The 20,140-nt window shown below is 36.8% G+C and overlaps 4 protein-coding genes across 4 annotated transcripts; 2 read left to right on the forward strand and 2 right to left on the reverse strand.

Annotated features, from left to right (window-relative positions):
* Positions 1-10,108: 10,108 nt before the first annotated feature.
* On the reverse strand, positions 10,109-12,519 carry Aspvir_001733 (fungal specific transcription factor domain-containing protein; the record flags this gene model as incomplete). Its single annotated transcript, XM_043273341.1, has 6 exons — positions 10,109-10,571; positions 10,666-10,821; positions 10,872-11,073; positions 11,122-11,286; positions 11,345-11,553; positions 11,612-12,519. The coding sequence occupies 6 exons, from the start codon at positions 12,517-12,519 to the stop codon at positions 10,109-10,111; spliced, it is 2,103 nt and encodes a 700-aa protein (XP_043129276.1).
* A 2,169-nt stretch (positions 12,520-14,688) lies between these two features.
* Positions 14,689-16,282, forward strand: Aspvir_001734 (uncharacterized protein; the record flags this gene model as incomplete). Its single annotated transcript, XM_043273342.1, has 3 exons — positions 14,689-15,162; positions 15,216-15,366; positions 15,462-16,282. 3 exons carry the CDS (start codon positions 14,689-14,691, stop codon positions 16,280-16,282), a joined length of 1,446 nt encoding a protein of 481 aa, XP_043129277.1.
* A 407-nt stretch (positions 16,283-16,689) lies between these two features.
* On the forward strand, positions 16,690-17,861 carry Aspvir_001735 (uncharacterized protein; the record flags this gene model as incomplete). The annotated part of the gene is made up of 3 exons (XM_043273343.1): positions 16,690-16,738; positions 16,789-17,060; positions 17,124-17,861. The coding sequence occupies 3 exons, from the start codon at positions 16,690-16,692 to the stop codon at positions 17,859-17,861; spliced, it is 1,059 nt and encodes a 352-aa protein (XP_043129278.1).
* Positions 17,862-18,949: 1,088 nt separating this feature from the next.
* Aspvir_001736 (inositol oxygenase) lies at positions 18,950-19,931 on the reverse strand (the record flags this gene model as incomplete). The annotated part of the gene is made up of 2 exons (XM_043273344.1): positions 18,950-19,006; positions 19,065-19,931. The coding sequence occupies 2 exons, from the start codon at positions 19,929-19,931 to the stop codon at positions 18,950-18,952; spliced, it is 924 nt and encodes a 307-aa protein (XP_043129279.1).
* Between the last annotated feature and the right edge of the window lie 209 nt (positions 19,932-20,140).

Below are 20,140 nucleotides of genomic sequence, written 5' to 3' on the forward strand. Positions count from 1 at the left end.
TAAAGTCTTATTTACTATAACTTATCTAACTAGACTAGCATTTAATTAGTTTAAATCTTTTATTAGGGATTATCAGGAGCACGCTGATGATAACTAGGCTAATAAAATAGATAAAATATTTACTAGTTATAATATATTTAAGAAATAGTTAGAGAATACTTTTAGTAATATTAATAAAGAGCATAATACTAAGAGATAGTTATAGCAGCTTAAATAGATAGGATCTGTAGGGGAATATATATTATAATTCTAATAGATTATATCCTATTTAAATTAGGATAAAGATATAAATATTATATAATTTAAAGAAGGCTTAAAACCAGATATCTAAGAAAAGTTAATTTAGATAGAGTAACTAGATAAGCTTAGCAGAATAATTAAATAAGTAGTTAAGATTAATAATAAATTATAAGATTTTTATATATATAGGAAGGAATAAAATAACTAGAATACCTTTAGTAGCAGGTGCACCATAAGTTATTAACTAAATAATAAAAGGCTAGCTTAGCTATAGAGCTAAGGATATATAGATCCTTATAGGCTATATCTAATAAAGTTAGATATAATATAATTAGCACTTTCTAGTAAGGAAAGAGAATAGTAATAATATAATAAGTTATATTTCTAGTATAGGAAACCTAGATACATATTAAAAGACTATAAGTAATAACCCAGGAAAGGTTAGCAGGATAAAATAAAATAGCTTAGGGTAATAGTAGAGTTCTATGCTAGTAGAGAAGCCTATAATATAACTAGTATTATTATAGTTAAAAAAAGGAGTAATAAATAGCTAAGAAAATTATATAAAGAATGCATAACTCTTAATAATAATAAAATTAAGTAGGAGCTTTAAGAGGAAGACTCTACTAAGTATAGAAGTATAAATAATAATTAGCCTACTAAAGACTTAAATATACTTATAGCTACTAATTAGAAATTATTAAATAGTAATAAAGATAGTCTTATTAATTAGGGGAATATTATATCTAGAGGGCTTATTCACTAATGGATAATACTTACTAAAGAAGATTGGATTATTAGTTCTAATGAAGAAAAGACTAACTATAAAGAGCTAGATTAAGAGGATTTTCCTATAATAGATTAGACTATAATTAACTGCCCTATTAATCTACTTAATAAAGAGTATAGAACTTAGTAGGTAAGCCTTAATCCTAGTAAGGAGTAGTCTTATAAGATTCCTAAGATATCTTAAGATAATTCCCTAAAAGATAATTATGAAGCAGATCAATATACTATATAGCTATAATAGCTAGATAAGAAGTAGTTAGCAGAGCTATAAGCATACTAGCTAAATATATAGATCCTTAATAAAGTAAAATAAGGAGTGAAAGGATGCATCTACTAGAATCTAGAATACTAGACCTAAGCAGAGTTATAGGATAAGCATATATCTAGATATAATAGATATCCTCTATAGTATTAAAGATATAGACACTAGTTAAATAAATATTTCTATAAACTCAGGAAGGTATTAGAAAAGAGACTACTAGGACTATTTCATAGTAAATATAACTATACCTAGTATATATATAAATATTTCTGAGGACACCTAAGATATTATAAAATACTTTAGATTATTTATTATAGTAATAACTACAATATTTATTATGATAATAAGTATATAGTAAAGTTTTAGCTAGAAGTACTAATAGTTATAAAGAAAAATATTACTTATCTATATTAGAGACTTAAATACTCTTACAGAGGATATAGATAACATCTAGATTATAATATAATATATTAGATAATATATTTTAAAGACTAATATACAATATATTACTAAGGAAAGTTAGAGGGAGGATATTTCCTAGTGCTAGTAAGAGATACTAGGCTACTAAGATAGAAGGATAAATACCTTTACCTTATAGCTATAGAAGTATAATATAAAAAGCACTTAAAACTCTAAGCTTATATCTTAAATTAACTAACCTAGGTAATAGTTAACTTAGGAGTAATAGAGAATTATATAAATCTAGGATTTATAGAGAAGCTAGGGCTTCTAGGAATTATAAAAGTAGTACTTAAACTAATTATAGATCTAAATAGAGAGAATTTAGGAACTCTCTTAATTATAACTAAATTAGGGACTATACTAATAGTTATATTAGACTACTTTAAATAACTAAACTTTAATATTATACTAATAGGATAGTATAATATAGTGTTAAGGATTCTATAGCTTAGGAATTATAATCTAGTAATTAACTAGAAGATAGGAAATCTTTAGTTTAACTATAAATATCTATAATAGGACTAGATTAAAAGGGAGACTGGGGCCTTATAGTATATTAGGTTAAGAGAAAATAATAATAGTACTAAGTAGTTAAGAGGTAAACTAAGAAAAGCAGTACTTAGCTAGAATATAATAGTAGTATTAGTAGTAATTAAACTATTATAATATATAGTAATAATAGAATTACCAGGATGGGCACCTAAGAATAGTAAAGAATATACTAATATTATAATACTAGAGAGTAATATCTAGGAAAGTAAGAGTAAAGAAATAAGGTTTAGTTTAGGGACCTAGTAGATTTTAGCAGTAGCTAATTAGAGTATAGATAAGACTTATAGTAATAACCCTAGAAGATACTAGAAGAAAGCTATTAAGATAGCTCTACCTAAGGTATATTATAAGTTTAAGGACTTATTTAAATAACCTAAATAGTATAAACTACTGAAGTATAGAAAGCATAACTATAAGATTCTATTAATAGAAGGGAAATTACTAGTATGTAAGAAAATATACTAGATATTAGGAAAAGAATTAATAATACTAAAGGAATATATTAATAAATAGTTATAACTTAGGAAGATATAGCTATTAAACTTACTAGCAGGACATAGCATACTCTTTATACCTAAAAAGAATAGAGGTCTATAACTCTGTATAGACTATAGATCACTAAATATAATAATAGTTAAGGATTATTATCCACTTCTATTAATCTATAAAATCTAAGATTAAATTTAAGGAGCTAAGTGGTTCACAAAGCTAGATATTATAGATATATATAATTATATTCAGATTACAGAAGGTAATGAATGGAAAATAGTATTTAGAATAAAATATAGATATTTTAAATACCTAGTAATGCCATTCAGGCTTACTAATATACTAGTATTATTCTAGAGATTTATTAATAAGGTGCTATATAAGTACCACAACCTCTTTATAATAGTCTATTTAGATGATATCTTGATCTTTAACTAGGAAGAAACAGAACATAAGGAATATATTAAAATAGTCTTAAGAGAGTTCTAGGGAGCTAATATTAAGTTAAAATTAAAAAAATATAAATTCTATATCTAAGAGACTAAGTTCCTAGGACATTAGATATCCATAGAAGGAATCCATATAGATTAGAATAAGGTGAAGGTAATTATTAATTAGCCCTAACTAAAGAGTATTAAGGAAGTTTAATAGTTTATTAGACTTATTAATTATTATTAATAATTTATTATAGAATATATAAATATTATATATACACTCTTTATATTACTTAAGAAAGTAAAAGAGTTTAAATAGAATAAAGATTATAATAAAGTATTTAATAAAGTTAAGAATAGAATTATAAAGGCACTAATCTTAGTATAATATAATAAAGAAAAAGAGATAATAATTAAAACTAATATATTAGACTATATAGTCAGAATAAGGATAACTTAACTAGGAGAAGACAGGAAACTATAGCTAGTAGTATTCTACTTATAAAAGTTAATTTAAGCAGAACTTAACTATAATATCTATAATAAAGAGCTGCTAGCTATAATAATAGTATTTAAAGTTTAGAGAGTCTACCTAGAAGGAGTAAAGTATACTATTATTATAAAGATAGACTATAAGAATCTCATATTCTTTATAATAATAAAAGAATTAATATAATGTTAAGCTAGATAGGCTAAGATACTTTTATAGTATAATTTTAAGATTATACACTATAAAGGAATAGAGAATGGATAAGCTAATGCACTTAGTTAATAACTAGATTATAAGTTTTAAGAGAAAATAATTAAACTAATAATATTAAAGTAATAGAAAGATAGATTATTAGTATATAATTACTACACTCTTACAGTAACTATTAAGTTGAAGGAAGATCTATTAATTTAGAAAATTATTAAAGAAATAAAAAAGAATAGGATTATTTAAGAGATGCTTAAAAATTCTATAGAAAATAAATATCTTATAATARATAAATAAGGATTAATCTACTTATAAGGACTTATCTATATACCTAAGTATATAAGAAATGAGATTATTATAAAGCATTATAATAACCTAATATATAGGTATATAGGGACTAAGAAGATAGCTAAAGCTATCTTAAGGAATTATTACTTTCTAAATATAAGATAGAAGGTACAGGGCTATATTTAGTAATATAAGACTTATATTAGAGATAAGCTAGCTAGATATTAACCTTATAGTAAGATATAATCACTAGAGATACTAAAGAAGCTATAGGAATAGATTACTATTAACTTTATTAGACCTTTACCAGAGTTAAAAGGGTATAATTACCTAATGATAGTTACTAATAGACTTATAAAATTTATCTATTTAATCCTAACTATAATAAATATAATAGTATCGCAGCTTGTGAGCTTACTTATAGGATATATAATTATTAGCTATAGAATACTATAATATATTATATTAGATAGAGATAAGCTGTTTACATTAAAGTTTTAGTAATTATTAATAGATTTAATAGGAATTAAGCAGAGACTCATAACCGCATATTATCTATAGGCTAATAGATAGATAGAATAAGTAAACTAGATAGTTAAGTAATATCTATAATACTATATAAATTACTAATAGGATAATTAGGTAGTTTACCTACTAATAGCATAGTTTACATATAATAATATTATTTACTTAATAACAGGAGAAACACCATTCTTTACTAACTATAGGTATAATCCTATATTAACTAGAGAACTATAGAATAAAGTACTAACAGTAGATAAAGCTATAGATTTAATAAATACTATTAATTATTTAAGAACTTAACTCTTAAGAGATATTAAGTTTATAAACCTTAGAATAGTATTATATTATAATAAGAAGTATAGGAGTACTCTAGACCTTAAAAAAAGAGGGAAAGTTTACCTACTTTATAGAAATATTAAAATAAAATAACTAAGTTAGAAACTAGATTATCAGAAAATTAGACCCTTTATTATTAAAGAAAAGAAAGGGCTAGTTAATTATAAATTATAACTACTAAAAAGTATATTATAGATTTATCTAGTATTTTATATCTTATTATTAGAACTAGCACCAGAAAATGCAAAAATTACTAAAAATATAGAAATTAATAATAACATAGAACAGGAATATAAAGTTAAATAAATCCTAAGTTATAAATAAGTTAGTAGAAAACTATATTATCTTATAAAATAAAAAGGTTATAATACCTTAGAAAATATATAGGAGCCTATTAAGAACCTAATAAGTTACTACTAACTTATTTAGTAATATTACTTACAGAAAAATCAATATTCACCCAGAGGGAAGGGTCATTCTATAACTAAGAAAGAGAAAGATTATTATAAGTAGTAGTAAGGACTAGCTTCTTAGAAGGAATAGGAGGATTCTCTTTATTAAGCTAATCTATAACTAAAATATTATAAGTTAATATCTAATTATTTCTCTTCCTTAAGAATTTATCTTAATAATATAGTTATTTTAATTTTATAAATAAAGCTTTAATCTAATTTTTAGTTAAATTAATTTTATTTTAGATCTTTTTGCATTCCCCAAGCACTTTTAACTACTTATATTTACTATAAAATTATTTCTTATACTTTTAACTATAATAAGTGCACTCAGCATAATTATAGGAATAGGAATCTATTATATATAATAAATTAAGATAGATATATACAGAGCAAGGGCTCTTATTAAGGATACTATTTTAAAGAATTAAATAATACTAAGATAAATAATTCTTTTTATAAGCCTCATTATCTACTAGCATTTTGGAAGTTATTAGCTAAAAGCATAATAAATAAGAAAAATAAGAAAAATAGAAATAAGGGGGCAAACACACACTACTTATATCTTTTAAGAATAAAAGCTATGAAAGAGGGGGAGTGATATTATAGCACTAATAGAAATACTAGTAAGTCTTAGCTAGTTAACCCTATAAGAGGATAACCTTATAAAATAGCTAAGCCTTAGGTTATATAATTAGATACTCCTATAATAAGATAAGGGAGTAGGTAAGAGGAGGCTACTAATCTAGCTACTATAAAGAAGTAGCTAAAGGAGTAGTAAAGAATTACTAAGGGAATTACTCTAGAAGAGTAGTTAAAGAAGTAGCTATAGATACTATATAAGGATGCTTATTACTACTATATCTAGAGATCTTAGTTTAATTCTTTATATTTAATAAAGATAACTTACTTAAGTATAAGTTTACTAGTCTAATTTATTAGTTACTCTTTTACTATTAAGGATATATCCTTAATAGGCCTTACTTCTATCTCTACTATTATTATTCTTATTATCCTTAATCTTAGATAAGATTATTATACCTTTAGATTATATTAGATCCTAGTTAGATTATTATATCACACAACACTATATACCTGGGTTAGTATATAGTAGGCTACCATAGAGGGTAGGCCTTAGGCAAGTATCAGATATAGTCCAGGGACTATATCACCCTGTTCCCAAAGTCGTTAACTAGCAGAGAACAGCAGAGACGGATCCCAGGGTGTGACATGATTATACTAGGAATACTATAGTAACTAATAAACTAGTTAATTAATAGCTATACTACTATCTTAGAGTTTATTTATTTATAGGGTACTAAGATTACACCCTTCCTAAGCCTATTACTAATTATTATTATATCTTTATATCTATTAGAAGTAGATAGCTTAATAATAAAGTTAATAGTAATCTCCTGCTACTTTTAATCTAGGATTAGTAAGGATTTTAATAATCCTTAATACTACTTATACTATATATAGTTAGTATTACACTTATTATAGTTCTTTATAAATTATTAAATATCTATAGAGAGTTCCAGCTAATAGAAGTTCTAAGTAATTATTAAGTATAGTATATTCTTCCTAGGGTGGCCTATTAATACTAAATTATAGGTTTCCTATAAGATCTATATCTATAAGTGTTTAGAGTTTAGAACCTATTTATAGCCCTAGTATAGTAGATAGCTATCTAGTAATATTATATATTCTATAATTAATACCTATATATATAACTCCTTTAGGAATTACATAGCTCCTTCCTCTATTATTTTATATATCTCTTATAGACTAGTATTATCTGCTGTAGCTTCCATCTAGTATTCCTTAAGTAGTAAGAGTCATATATAAGGTCATATAATAATTTTAATTATTATATTTATTTAGTGATCTTATATCTAGGTTAGACAGCTTCTTATAGCCTTAAGATACTTATACATATACTTAGCTAGTGTAAGGATAATCCACTGGACAGGGTAGATAAGCCTGTTGACTAGGTAAGACTTGGAATCAATAAGGGATAAAGTATTAGACCAAAAATAGTATAATAAAACAGTAGATTAGTTAATAATAAGACTAATCCTTGTCTTCCTAACCTGTCAGACAAGGGGGTCTATATATATCTTCATTAATAATATAATATGCTTGCGGTAGTACTCCGCAAGCATCACAAGGTATGAAAACAGATGACTGAAAGCAGTATACTAAACATTTAGTTATATTAAACTTTAGAAATATATTTCCTAGTATACTTAATATATAGGTAGGGTAGTCTTCCTTTTATATACCTTTCTTAATTTAGGGAGTTCACTGTAGCATATATATAGTTATTAATATAATAGTAATATCTACCTATCTATTTTAGGTAAATAGTATGGGTCATAATAGTAAGGGTTAATCTATATATAAGATAATAGATAATATAAATAGAGGAACTATAGATATCTTATAATAATAATAATTTATAAAAACCTTAGCTTTTATAACCTCTGTAAGTACAGGAGTAGGATTATTAGGAGTAGATAGGGAATAACTTTAAAAGAGAGAAAAGGGAGTAGATATAGACTCCTAGAAATAGAGTAGATATAGACTCTAGTATTAAAGTAGATATAGACTCTAACTATAGACTCTAGGAGTAGATAAGAGTAGCTATAGACTCTATACTCTAGAGACCTTATAATCACCCCTAATTAGTATAGGAATTATGGACTCCATGCATAACACTATTACTAGGAATAACTACTTATTTAGATCTATATTTCTACTATAGTTATACCCTAGCCATAAGCTGCTAGCTTACTAGTAATATTATGTATTACTATAGTAAGGTTTACCTAATTTCTAGATTAAAACCTTAGGGATATGCTTTCATAGGTATAATTTATAAATTAATAATTATATCTCCTTTTATTCATCATCATCTACTTTTATACCTTTATCTATTAAAGTAGTAAGCTTTATTACTCATGCTTCCTCTCTCCCAGCAAGTACCCAGTCCGGAACATCATCTTGATATAGGAGACCAGTGGCTCATCGCGATGCACTACGTCAGTCTAGAAATAGGATAGTGCTATAGTAATAGCTATCAAAACCAGGTTTATATAAAATAACGGAGTGTAATAGTAATATAAGAGATATAGCAGTCAAACAGTGGTATTTATTGGATGTGGGCCTACAGAGCCATGTGCACTGATCAATGCACAATACATATGCTCCATAAAGAAGTTCTATCTCTGTTTCTTGATATATTCCTTGAGAAAACTTACTCAGGCAGGTTAGGAAGAAATGTAGCTTTGGATTAGCTCCAGACTGTAATTTCTCCTACATGCATGGTTCCTTGTAACTTCTAATATCATTAGAAGAAGCTAGAAGTTTAAGATCATACTCTCTACCTCTCCCAGCAGCTTCGAGGGCTAACTAACCATAGTACATAGAGTTTAATATCTTCCTTCCACTAATCATAGTTACATAAAGGATAGGCAGGTTTATATCAAGCCTTAAAAGCTTATTTTAGTATACCCTTACACAGGGTAGGTGAAGCAGAGAAAAGGACAGGGAAGCGTACAGCAGGTTCTGATATCTATCCCCGTCCTTGCTATGCTGGCCATCATCTAAGCCTTTTCTAAACATAGAGTATAAAATATGTGGCTCTGCTTATTAAAAGGACACATAAACATAGAATCCTTAACTACACTATTATTCTTACACACAGTGAGTTCAAGGCAACCTGTTTGTAGGCTCTCTTCATTAACTGGTGTGGCAGAACTCCACTGCTTGATGAGGGTTCGCTATTAGCCCAATTCGTATTCTTCATCATCACGGATAGTGATGACAGCACACACACGCAATACCTAACTGTTAGTCCCTTAATTACCTCTGGGTATAGATAGGATATCTTAAATAAAAGAGCATCCACCCCTTGACCTCTTCCTTGATCTAGTCAAGGGACAGATCTCCTTCGGGATGTGGTCTGATACAGCCAGGAATGCCACCTAATGGTTGGGGGATCAGCGCAGGCACCGCAACTTAATCTATGGAGTGAAACGATCTTCAAGATCGATCAGCATACTGTCCAGATTCACGGTGAGTTTGCACATTACTGCTGGACTGCCCGGGTAGATGATCTCAGACATCGCTCCGTTCTGACATGACAACCAGGCTGGTCATCCAGTCACCCCTAATTAGTATGAGAAATATGCGCTCCACGCATAACACTATTACTAGGTGGAGTAATAGCCATATAGATTTAGTATGGGATATATTGACTCTGTGCATGATACTATTACTAGGACTGTAGGTTGATTATTAGGGAGCATTGGGCAGGATTAAAAGATATTCAATACTAGAAGTGAAAGTTGTGAACTGGTTCTATATAACAGAACCAAAAATGGGATATAGCATACTCTGTACATGATTTATCATATTCCAAGGTCCGCAAATGATATACTCGCTTACCTGCTGCTGTGATGATCCAAACGACCAGCATCAAGGGCTGAAGCAAGAGATATCCTGATGATATCTTCCGCGAAAGAGCCCTGCCTCTGACCTAAAAGCATACCATCCAAATCAAAGTCTACCTAAGACCCTAATCATGAGAAACAGGCGCCATCTGATAAAGTCCGCTAGAAGTCTTGGACCGTTTCCGCGGAGTAAACAGCGCCCCGTCAGCCTGCTGTCGCAGTTTATTAGACCGCGTCCGTAGATCCCATTGACGCTGTAAACCAACTAAAAGGTCTTTTGCTCTCTGGGCACTTTTCCAGGAAAGAGCGAACTCGTCCAAGGCTCTGAAACATGTCGTTAGATACAGTGAGATATTGTCTTGAGAGCGGGAGGGGTAATTCGAGACGGCGGCGAAGAGGAGGAATAGGATGGCGGAGGATGTGATGGAAACTGCTTGTACATTGATTCGACGGAGCGTGTAGTGAGACTCGTACAGATTGAGGATTTTGGAGATTGTGATGGCAGATTGGATGCACATTTCGCGGGCGTGCATATATCCGGGTCCTCTTGGTGGTTGCGGTTGTAGGTAGCTTTTTGATATCCATGGTCTGTGGGCGTAGATTATGTTCTGGTGGTATTGCATGCTTTGGTGCTGGTTAGACTGGAGGAAAAGGAGATGTGGCAAGAAAACAAGGTACATACTGAAGAAGCAGCACATGCGGAAGGTATGGCGAGGTGACGTTGTCAAGATCAATCTGTAAAATAGGCGGAAGGGCAGCTTTCCACCTCTGGAGCTGGGCGACAATTTTCGCATTGAGCTCTTGGAGAACCTCTTTTGAGATGCTGGAGGTACCGTATCTGTTGGGAATGTCAATAGGGCCGGACGTGATATTGACAAAGATACTTACAGGATATACCCGCATGGGGCCATCAGCTCGCAGAGGGAAATTAGTTGTTGGCTGATCTCATCTTTGATATCCAGCAAGCCAGAGTCGCGGCTGGCAGAAGACGACGGCTCGCAGGGTGTCCATTCGAAATGCCCTCTGGAACCTGCATTTTGACAGGGCTTTCCAACCGTCACATCCTCCATGCTGGTGCGAAAGGGTCTACCTAGATGGAATCCTAATTGACTAGACAATAGTCAGACAAACTACGTACTCAAGTACACGTAGTGGGAGGGTATGACAAACTGGTCAACAACGTATGCGGTCCAGAAGACTGTCCTGCGAAGCTCTGCATGGGCAGCCGACATCATCCCCGCAGACACGTAGCTAGACATGTCAAGGTGCAAAGCAAGATCGAATGCCAGCCTCAGCGCCGATCCTTAGGCAGCAAGTAAGTTTTCTTGAATGGAATCATCGAGGTTTCAAGGTGGACTTACCGCTATATAGCCACCCTCTTGCATCTCTTCCGTTTCCAATCTCATGGCCGCTCAAGATGACCATTGCTTGAATGGTTGCAACACAAGGAGAATCCAATTCTGTTTCAAGTATTGACTTCGCACGATCGCCAAAAAACTCAACAAGCGTCTTCGGGAACGTGATAACAGTCGGATGGTATCGAGATTCAAAAGCGCTACCAAGCGCACACCTTTTGGAAACTGTCAGGGCGGGTGCTCCGGAGGGCATTGGTAATAGAAGTGACTCACATTGCGTTCCGCAGTGCCTCTGAATAGAAAGGAGTCTCTTCCCTGTTTTTCCACTTTTCTTTTGCTTCTTCGTAGATATGTCGATCAACGACATGGAATGACGGGTCCTGCCAGGTGAAATAAAGGTCGAGAAGATGATCTTCCACAGACGCAGGAATTTCTTCCTCTGTCCCATAATGATAGGTGGGGTTTGGCCGATCGGCTTCATAACTGTCCGGGGATGGCATTTCCCTCAAATTGAAGGTGGATGTTGGCCCATAAAAACGTGTCTTCCCTCCAGGGCCAATCTTTAAGGTACCAACCCGGTCGGAGATCTCATCAACCAGGCCTTCAATGTCGGAGGTGCTGGCCGATTCCTTGAGAAGGGTAGAGCTACTTTCGCTATAAACAGTTTCGATAGACTCTGCTTGGGCCGTTGGTGGTATAGCAAGTCCATCATCGGGCGAAGAGCTCAAGACAAGTTGTTGTTGTTGTTGTTGCAGCATGTCGGACGCATACGGCGTAAAGTGTGTACCGAAGTCTAGGTCAAAAAGCCAGGCGTTGAATATACTGCCCGGGCTGTCTTCTGCAAAGAGACTCAAGACGGACTGATCACCTTCAAATGCAATGATTGAAGAGCCATTGGGTTGTGGAATTGACGACAAAGCCGAATCCGGTAAACAGTGACCTTGCTCAGTTAAGGGCGGACTGGTAGCATGTTGTTGATCCAAGGTCCTGTCCCCGAAACTCTCTGAAGAGACAGAAAATGGGGCCATCGTAGAAGTAGGTAAAGAATTCTCATCGGGCTTGACCGTTCTTGGAGGCTTCGTGGTTGCATTATTCGGAGGAGGGATTGGGCTGACGGTTTGCTGTGTCATTCCAAGGGTGTCAAGAATTTTTTGCAGGGTAGCATCCTTATCAGCAGGCATTTTCGGGGGTTGAAGGCCATTTTCATGAATAAATTGACACAGTTGATCAACTCTGCAGGTCAGCAGCTCTATTGCGACACGAAGAGGTAACCTATGATCATGGTGAAGTCTTAGTCTCATGATGGCTCCATCGCGATTGTATGGGTAGTATAATTATCTCACTTTCTCTTATCAAAAGCTTGATAGCGACATTCTTTTTTCTTGCTTGTGCAATGAGAGCAAGATGGTACTTCGCCATCACACTGTTATTTTTTGATTAATTTAGCAAAGAGTAAAAATCTGGGGCAGGAAATACCTTCACTTTGCTCTCCCGACAGGAGATGCATGCCATAGTGGCATGTCGTCGCTTCACATACTGTTTCATAGAGCTCATTATTGTGCTGTCCACTGTCAAGATGGAAACCGCAGGAGCAGAATGCAAATGAGATTGAAAAATCTGGGGTATGCCGACTACCCCGCAATGGTGGTCGTTAGATTGTTGGGACAAAACCAAGAAAACATAAATTGATTTATTCTAAGTTGTACACCGCTCGGAGTTCCGCCGAAGTAGAATTACCTTCCTATACCATTTGGTATCCCTACTATATGATGATTTGATACGGCGAGTCGATATCCCTACTATGTGATGGTTTGATATCTAGTGGTTTTGAGATGTAAGGGAATAATCATCTCTGTCAGGGGTTAGTTATGAAGGTAGTACAGAAATATATATATATACTACTAACCATTGACAATTATTAAAAATGAACGTTAAACCTCTTCTTCCCCCTCCTCCCCGGGCCGGGGGGTAAGATATTAAATTAATAATCTAGATACAGACAAGTATGATGATAATTACCATATATTTCGTATAAAAATATCGATTTTCTAAATGCATATTAAGCAATAGGGATATTATTGTAATGATCGGATATGCCTAAGGGAAGAGATATTGAAATCTAAAAACAGTTGGGTGCTTATTGCTGGCAGAAAAATTGTAAAATCCCATTTTACTAATCATTGATTTGTGTATGGATGTTCGGTTTTGCTCCAATGACTTGCCGTATGTGGAGTTCGGCTGTTCTGCAGATCCAATCAGTCATAAACCTGGCTCGGCCCCGGTGTGGCAATGACTTTCGGGCTTTCGGTGAATGGATTCCACGGATGTTGATCTTCACATTGATCTGCTTTCATATAGGGCAAGGATATAGCGACACCCCCTAGTGCTACAGCGACACTCTGTAGGTTCGAACGACACCCCCCTTACCCAATTGGGTAAGGCATGATCATGTGACCTCCCGCAAAGTGGATTTTTTCTGCACATGTGATAAGCACTTTAGGCTTAGTGCTAGGTCAGGGCTAGGGCTTAGTAGTAGGGTATTATGATTAACATCACCTTACTATAGTATATAGTATACATGATCCAACGCAAGGCTACAGAGGCTTATAATTACCTATTATAGTGACTCTAGAGGCCTATCTTTAAGGTTATAAAAGCTCAGATAGCAGCGGTTCCAGCAATACTAATTCTAAGGCTTCTAACACGTCTAATGCGCAGAAAGATGACTGACAATATACACACTTATTACCTGAGCGTACGAGATAGCCCTTCCCTGATCTGATTGGTTAATTAGTGCTAACAAGCTACTGAGAAGCTATCCAGGAAGCCTTCTCCCTAAGTAATAGAAACTAATTTCATCAAGATACAGAGCAGCAAGATCATTAGTTTTAGGGGCAGGGGGGCCAGGCGCGTAGTGAAATAGCAGGCTTACTACAGTGGCATGATATTAAGAATGGAGGCTTCTGATTAGTTAGAATCTTGTATAATTAGAATATATAATTAGAAGGAACTAAACATGCGAATCCTGTCATCAAATTTATATAGTAAATTAAAATGTTTTCATCCTCCGCGGAGTCCACCACAGAAAATCTAATTTTGCGCTGATCACATGATCACACCTTACCTGATTAGGTAAGGGGATGTCGTTCAAACCTACAGAGTGTTGCTGTAGCACTAGGGGGTGTCGCTATATCCTCACCCTTCATATATTGCATCACTGGTCTAACATAAATCTAAGATAAATCAAGTTAGTCCAGCATTGCCTGGATGGACTTCGAATTGGACATGCTATCTCGCTCTTTCTCATAGATACTGATACCACCCCATCATCTTTTTTACCCTTTTTTACCATGTTCCTAAAGGACGCCCAGGGAAAAGCGCTTCAGTATGGAATCACTGCTGCTTGCGGTGCTGGGTTTCTTCTCTTCGGCTATGACCAGGGCGTTTTTGGTGGTCTCCTGGACAATGAACCCTTTCTGAGGACCTTCGGCTTCCCGGGAGCTACGATCCAAGGTCAGATCGTGGCAACATACGATATCGGCTGCATTACCGGAACACTCGGGTCCATGTATGCCGGTGACAAGTTGGGCCGCAGAAGATGTATTCTCATCGGCTGCGCGATTTTGATCATTGGTGCAATCCTCCAAACGGCTTCATATTCTCTCGCGCAGATGATTATCGGTCGTGTGGTCGCAGGAATCGGAAACGGACTGAATACCATCGCTATACCTATCTGGCAGACAGAAACTGCGCGGCCAAAAGATCGAGGTAAACTCATTGTTTTTCAGCTAGTCACAAATATTTTCGGCATTGTGATTACGAATGTCAGTACTCATCAGCCTCAAATGATCAAACCAAATCGCTCACCTGGATGCAGTGGATGAACTATGGCTTTACCTTTATTCCGCACTCAGATGTGAGCTGGCGTTTTCCTCTGGCATTCCAGTGCTTCTTTGCCATCATCACCATTGCCTTAGTTCTTGTGACACCAGAGTCGCCTCGCTGGCTTATTATGAAGAATCGCGTTAGTAAGGCACAAAACATTCTCGCCAGGCTCTTATCAAAGCCAGATAACGATCCTTTTGTCACCAGTGAGATTCGACATTTAGTTGCTGGTGTTTAGTTGCTGGTGTTCACCATGAGGCTGAAGTGCAGCAGTCGGTGGCCCTGAAAGAAATTTTCACTCGGAATAGTAAGCAGCAAACACTTCCCCGTATGCTTCTGGGAGCTGGTACTGCATTCTTCCAACAGGTGGGAGGTACCAACGTTATCGCATATTACCTCCCAGTGGTCCTTACCCGATCAGTTGGTCTGAGCAATCGCATGGCTTTGATCTTGTCCGCTGTGGACTCCATGTCGCTCATGTTATGGGGCTCAATTGCCGCTCTCTTGATCGACCGTGTTGGGCGAAAGAGGCTGATGCTCATGGGCGTGGCTGCCAGTAGCCTTTGTTTTGCTCTTGTTGCTGTGGGTTTGCGATACGGCGGGCCAGACAACAAGGGTATGTCGATCATGGCCGTGGTTTTCATTTTCGTCTACTACGTCTTCTACGGAATGTCGCTGCTCTCGATCCCTTATATATACCCCGCCGAAATCAATTCTCAGAAAATGCGCAACATCGGCACGTCTTTTGCCACGACAGTCAATTGGCTTTTCGTCTATGTTGTTGTGGTGGTCACCCCTACCGCCATCCAAAACATCCAGTGGCGGTATTATATGCTCTACGCCATTTTCAACTTTTGCTTTATCCCAATCATATACTACTTCTACGTTGAGACTGCGACATTGTCTCTAGAACAAGTTGATCGGCTCTTTGAAATCAAGCACAATGCAGGAAAAGACATGAGTTGGGCAGACGCAACGCGGATCGCTCGTACTGAGAGTGATGATTTGCAGGAGAAGGATGCCGTTATTGATACAGAGCACTGCGAAATTGCTCCCTGAACACACCATGGCAAAATCCAAATACGGCCGAAAGGGATCGGAGGGGGTTTGGTTGGAGACATTTACTTTGAACCTCAATGTACATCCAGTTACTTAGTAAGTACATAGCTTCTGCCAACTATCCCCTCATTTTGATTTCTACTTACCTCGGATCCATTTCCCCGCGGAACTGGTATACTTCAGGAATTTGGGAGTCAGGTAATCATGACCAGCCTATTCATAATTGGTAGCATTTTGTATATTCTTATCGGACATTGAAATCCGAAAACTTTAGCTAAAGGTCCCACACCAGAACCACAGGACTATTGCGCTTCGTTATGTATATAGCCTTGGACCCCGTACTTACCTTTTCTATATCTCCTCAAGCTCTTGAGACATCTTTCTTTCTTGATATCAGATTCGCAATAATGGTCGCCCAAAAACTTCGTGTCGGTATCGCAGGCCTTGGCCGTATGGGTAGGCATTCGCACCCTCGCGGTACTCGCAGTATATCTAACCATAAACAGGCAAGCGCCATGCCATCAACTTCCATGAGTTCACTGCCCGCGCAAACGTGGTAGCTGCCAGTACTCCCGATCCTAATGAGCGTGAATGGGCAGCGGAGAACCTTCAAGGGGTGCAAATCTTCCAGGACTACGATGAAATGCTTGAAAAAGCTGATCTGGAAGCGGTTGTGGTTGCGAGTATCACGGCTGTGCATGCAGAGCAAGCTCTGAAAGCAATTAAGAAAGGCCTTCATGTTCTCTGCGAGAAGCCATTGAGCATTGATGTTGAAGTGGTGTGTTGATTTGCCACTTATCCTTGTGAAGACTTGATGCTGACGAGCGATACTATGGCTTAGGCCCAATCTGTGGTCTCCGCGTACGAGGAGTCCCTCAAAACATACCCGCAGCAAAAAGTGATGTGTGCCTTCTCTCGTCGATTCGATGCGTCATACCGCGAAGCCCATGCGAGGGTCGAGAAGGGTGAATTCGGATCACCAGTGCTTTTCCGATCGCAAACAGCAGATCTGTATGATTCATCAGGATTCTTCGTCGAGTACGCGAAGACCAGTGGCGGTATTTTCGTGGACTGTTCCATTCATGACATTGACCTCATGCTTTGGTTCCTGGGAGAAAACCGCCAGATCAAGAGCTTGCAGGCAGTTGGTGTCTGTGCCGTTCATCCAGGGCTAGAGGCGAGCAACGACCGGGATAATGCAATCGCGACTGTGGAGTTCGAGGGTGGGAAGATAGCGGCTTTGTATTGTTCGCGTATGATGGCGGCTGGACAGGAGGACACCTCAGAAATCATCTGTGAGAAAGGTTCTGTGAGGGTGAATATGCAAGTGAGAAAGAATCATGTTGAAATTCATGACTCACTGGGGGCCAGACGTGAGCTGCCACAGCATTATTATGAGAGGTTCCGGGAAGCATTCATTACTGAGGCTTATGAGTTCACAGCTTGCTGTCTGGATAACACCCCACCTCCAATAAGCTTGCAAAGCTCCGTCAAAGCGGTTTCTATCGGGCAAGCATTGCAGCGAAGTCTTATTAGCGGCGAGAAGATTTACTTTGATGGAAGAACCGTCAAAAACTAGATTGTACCTCTGAGTACCCCAGTATCGACTTGGCCTATGGTTTTAATCAGGTACACAGAGAGCACAAAGAGTTCGGCTTCTTAGCCAAGATGATTATGCCACTTCGTATATTCCAACTCCAAGGACAAATACTACATAGACTTTTGCGTAGAACCGAAATAGCTTCGTGCTGCGGGTGTTTGGAAAATCAATTACTCCATTGTCGAGAATCTTAGGGTGGTTGCAACTCGTCTCAGATGTGCCCTTTGCATTCCGAGCTCTCTTCTCCTCAGAAGAGCTTTTGTTCGCACGGTCAACAAATTGGAGGTTGCATAGTATCTCAGGTACTCAACAGTTAGGGCGGTGTTAGGTCTCCGAGCACCAATCAATGCGTTATCATAAGCACCCCGCATTCCGGTGCTTTCTCCTATTGGGCCCCACAGCTGGGGAAAGTTTGCCACGGAGGTGGATAGGAGGGGCCAATAGAATTTATTTCATTTCCCATCACGAGTTCATGACAACATTGCAGCTGCAGAGGAATATAATTTCCGACAGCGCCTGCCGTACTTTCAATTGGAAAAACCTAGAAGAGTAGAGATCACATCACTCCGCCTCATCTAACGGACTCCTACTGAATAGCCGATTGTGAGTTTCCATGTAGTCTCAGAGAGAAACCCCAAGTCCAGTATCCCCTCCTAGAAGTTGATGTATCCGTACTGGTAGTTTGTCAAATAGAGGCCAAGATGAAGGGATCTCAGAAACGAATCTCTCTGCCATTACTCTTTGAAACAAACGAGTATTCGCCTGAAAACCCCCAGAAACAAGTCGTGAATATCGAACAGTCACGGCTACTGTATCCTGCCTGACTTGATTTTCAAATGCTATATGAGATCCGGAATCACAGAAGAGTTTCATTTTTGAGCCCATATTTCTATGTAGAGGGAATAGCATACTGCGAAGAAATTGAATTGGTCCTAAGTTCTAACGAGCGAAATCAAATCATAAATTGGGTTGCCGTGTTGGCCATTCGAGCGGCCTCAATACTTTGCATCTATGTCATACACATATAAACACTCCAAACCTAGAGAGAAATCCATGGAGAGGAGCTATCACCATCTCAGAACCTTTGTTGGGAAATACTCATCAATGAGTTCAAGATAGTATGGCTGGAATCACATTAGCACACAGCTGTGTAAAGTGGCGTTATTTAGAAATGATTCTCACCTTCAACTCTTCAACATTGGGCACCTCATCACTCTTGGAGTATAAGTCATACGGATTGAAGGCCCGTACAGCTTCAAGCATCTTCTTGTCATGCTCGTTCATAAGCTCATGATAGGCATTCTCGCGATGCCATGGATAAAACGAGTGGTACCGAATCATAGCAAGTCCCTCAGCGGGAATGGTCGACTGCTCCTTGACGATATGATAAAGGTATTCATCGTGTCCCCAAGAGAGCATGACGTTATCTAGACCACAGCCAGGGGAGTAGATGCCGAACTTGCTGCCGTAGATTGGGTGCGCAAAATCCTCATTCTTCTTGAAAGACTCAGTCCCGAAGATGATTCTATCATCAAACGCACACCCGACGGGGAAGGTGTCTCCCACAACGTCCCATTGGCCCTGAGCACCGAAGAAGAAAAGGAGCTTGCCAAGATCATGGATCAACCCAACAAGTTGCATCCAGCGTGGCTTGCCGTCTTTGCGGATAGCTTCAGCGGACTGGAGCAGGTGTGTCATTTGGGATTCTTGGGTGTCGGGGTCACATTCGTCAATGAATGTGTTCAGTTTCTCCATTGCTTCCCAAACAGTCATGTATGCACGGGTCTTATTGTGGAAGTCATTACGGGCCTTCAAGTTGAATGCCACTGTTTGTAGGGTGTGCTGCTGAGCATAGAAATTCTTGACTCGGTCACAAGCATCGTTGAACTGGCGGAAACCTGTCTTGTCCTTGGCTTTATCGAATTCGGACTCATCGTACAGGTCCTTTGCGGCTTGCTTTGCGTTTGCCTTGAGGACATTGACGGCGTCGATATTGTCCGAAGTGGCTTCAATATTTGTCGAAGCTGGGGGAAGGACAGCGGATACCATTTTGAGAGTACTTGATTGTCAACGAAATATGGAACAAATCTGCAGAGATAAGTGATGGTTGCAGAGATGGGTGATGATTCAACAGAGCTCGCCTGGAGCATTGCGCTGGATTTATAGGATCCGTCATTCTTGAAACAGTAGCAGGATGCGGAAAACGCTTTCCAGGAGCAGCCATTTGAAAGCATTCTGAGTGGCTTTGAGAAGACAGT

This window comes from Aspergillus viridinutans (genome assembly GCF_018404265.1).
Source record: "Aspergillus viridinutans IFM 47045 DNA, scaffold_10, whole genome shotgun sequence".
Classification (NCBI taxonomy): Eukaryota; Fungi; Ascomycota; class Eurotiomycetes; order Eurotiales; family Aspergillaceae; genus Aspergillus; species Aspergillus viridinutans.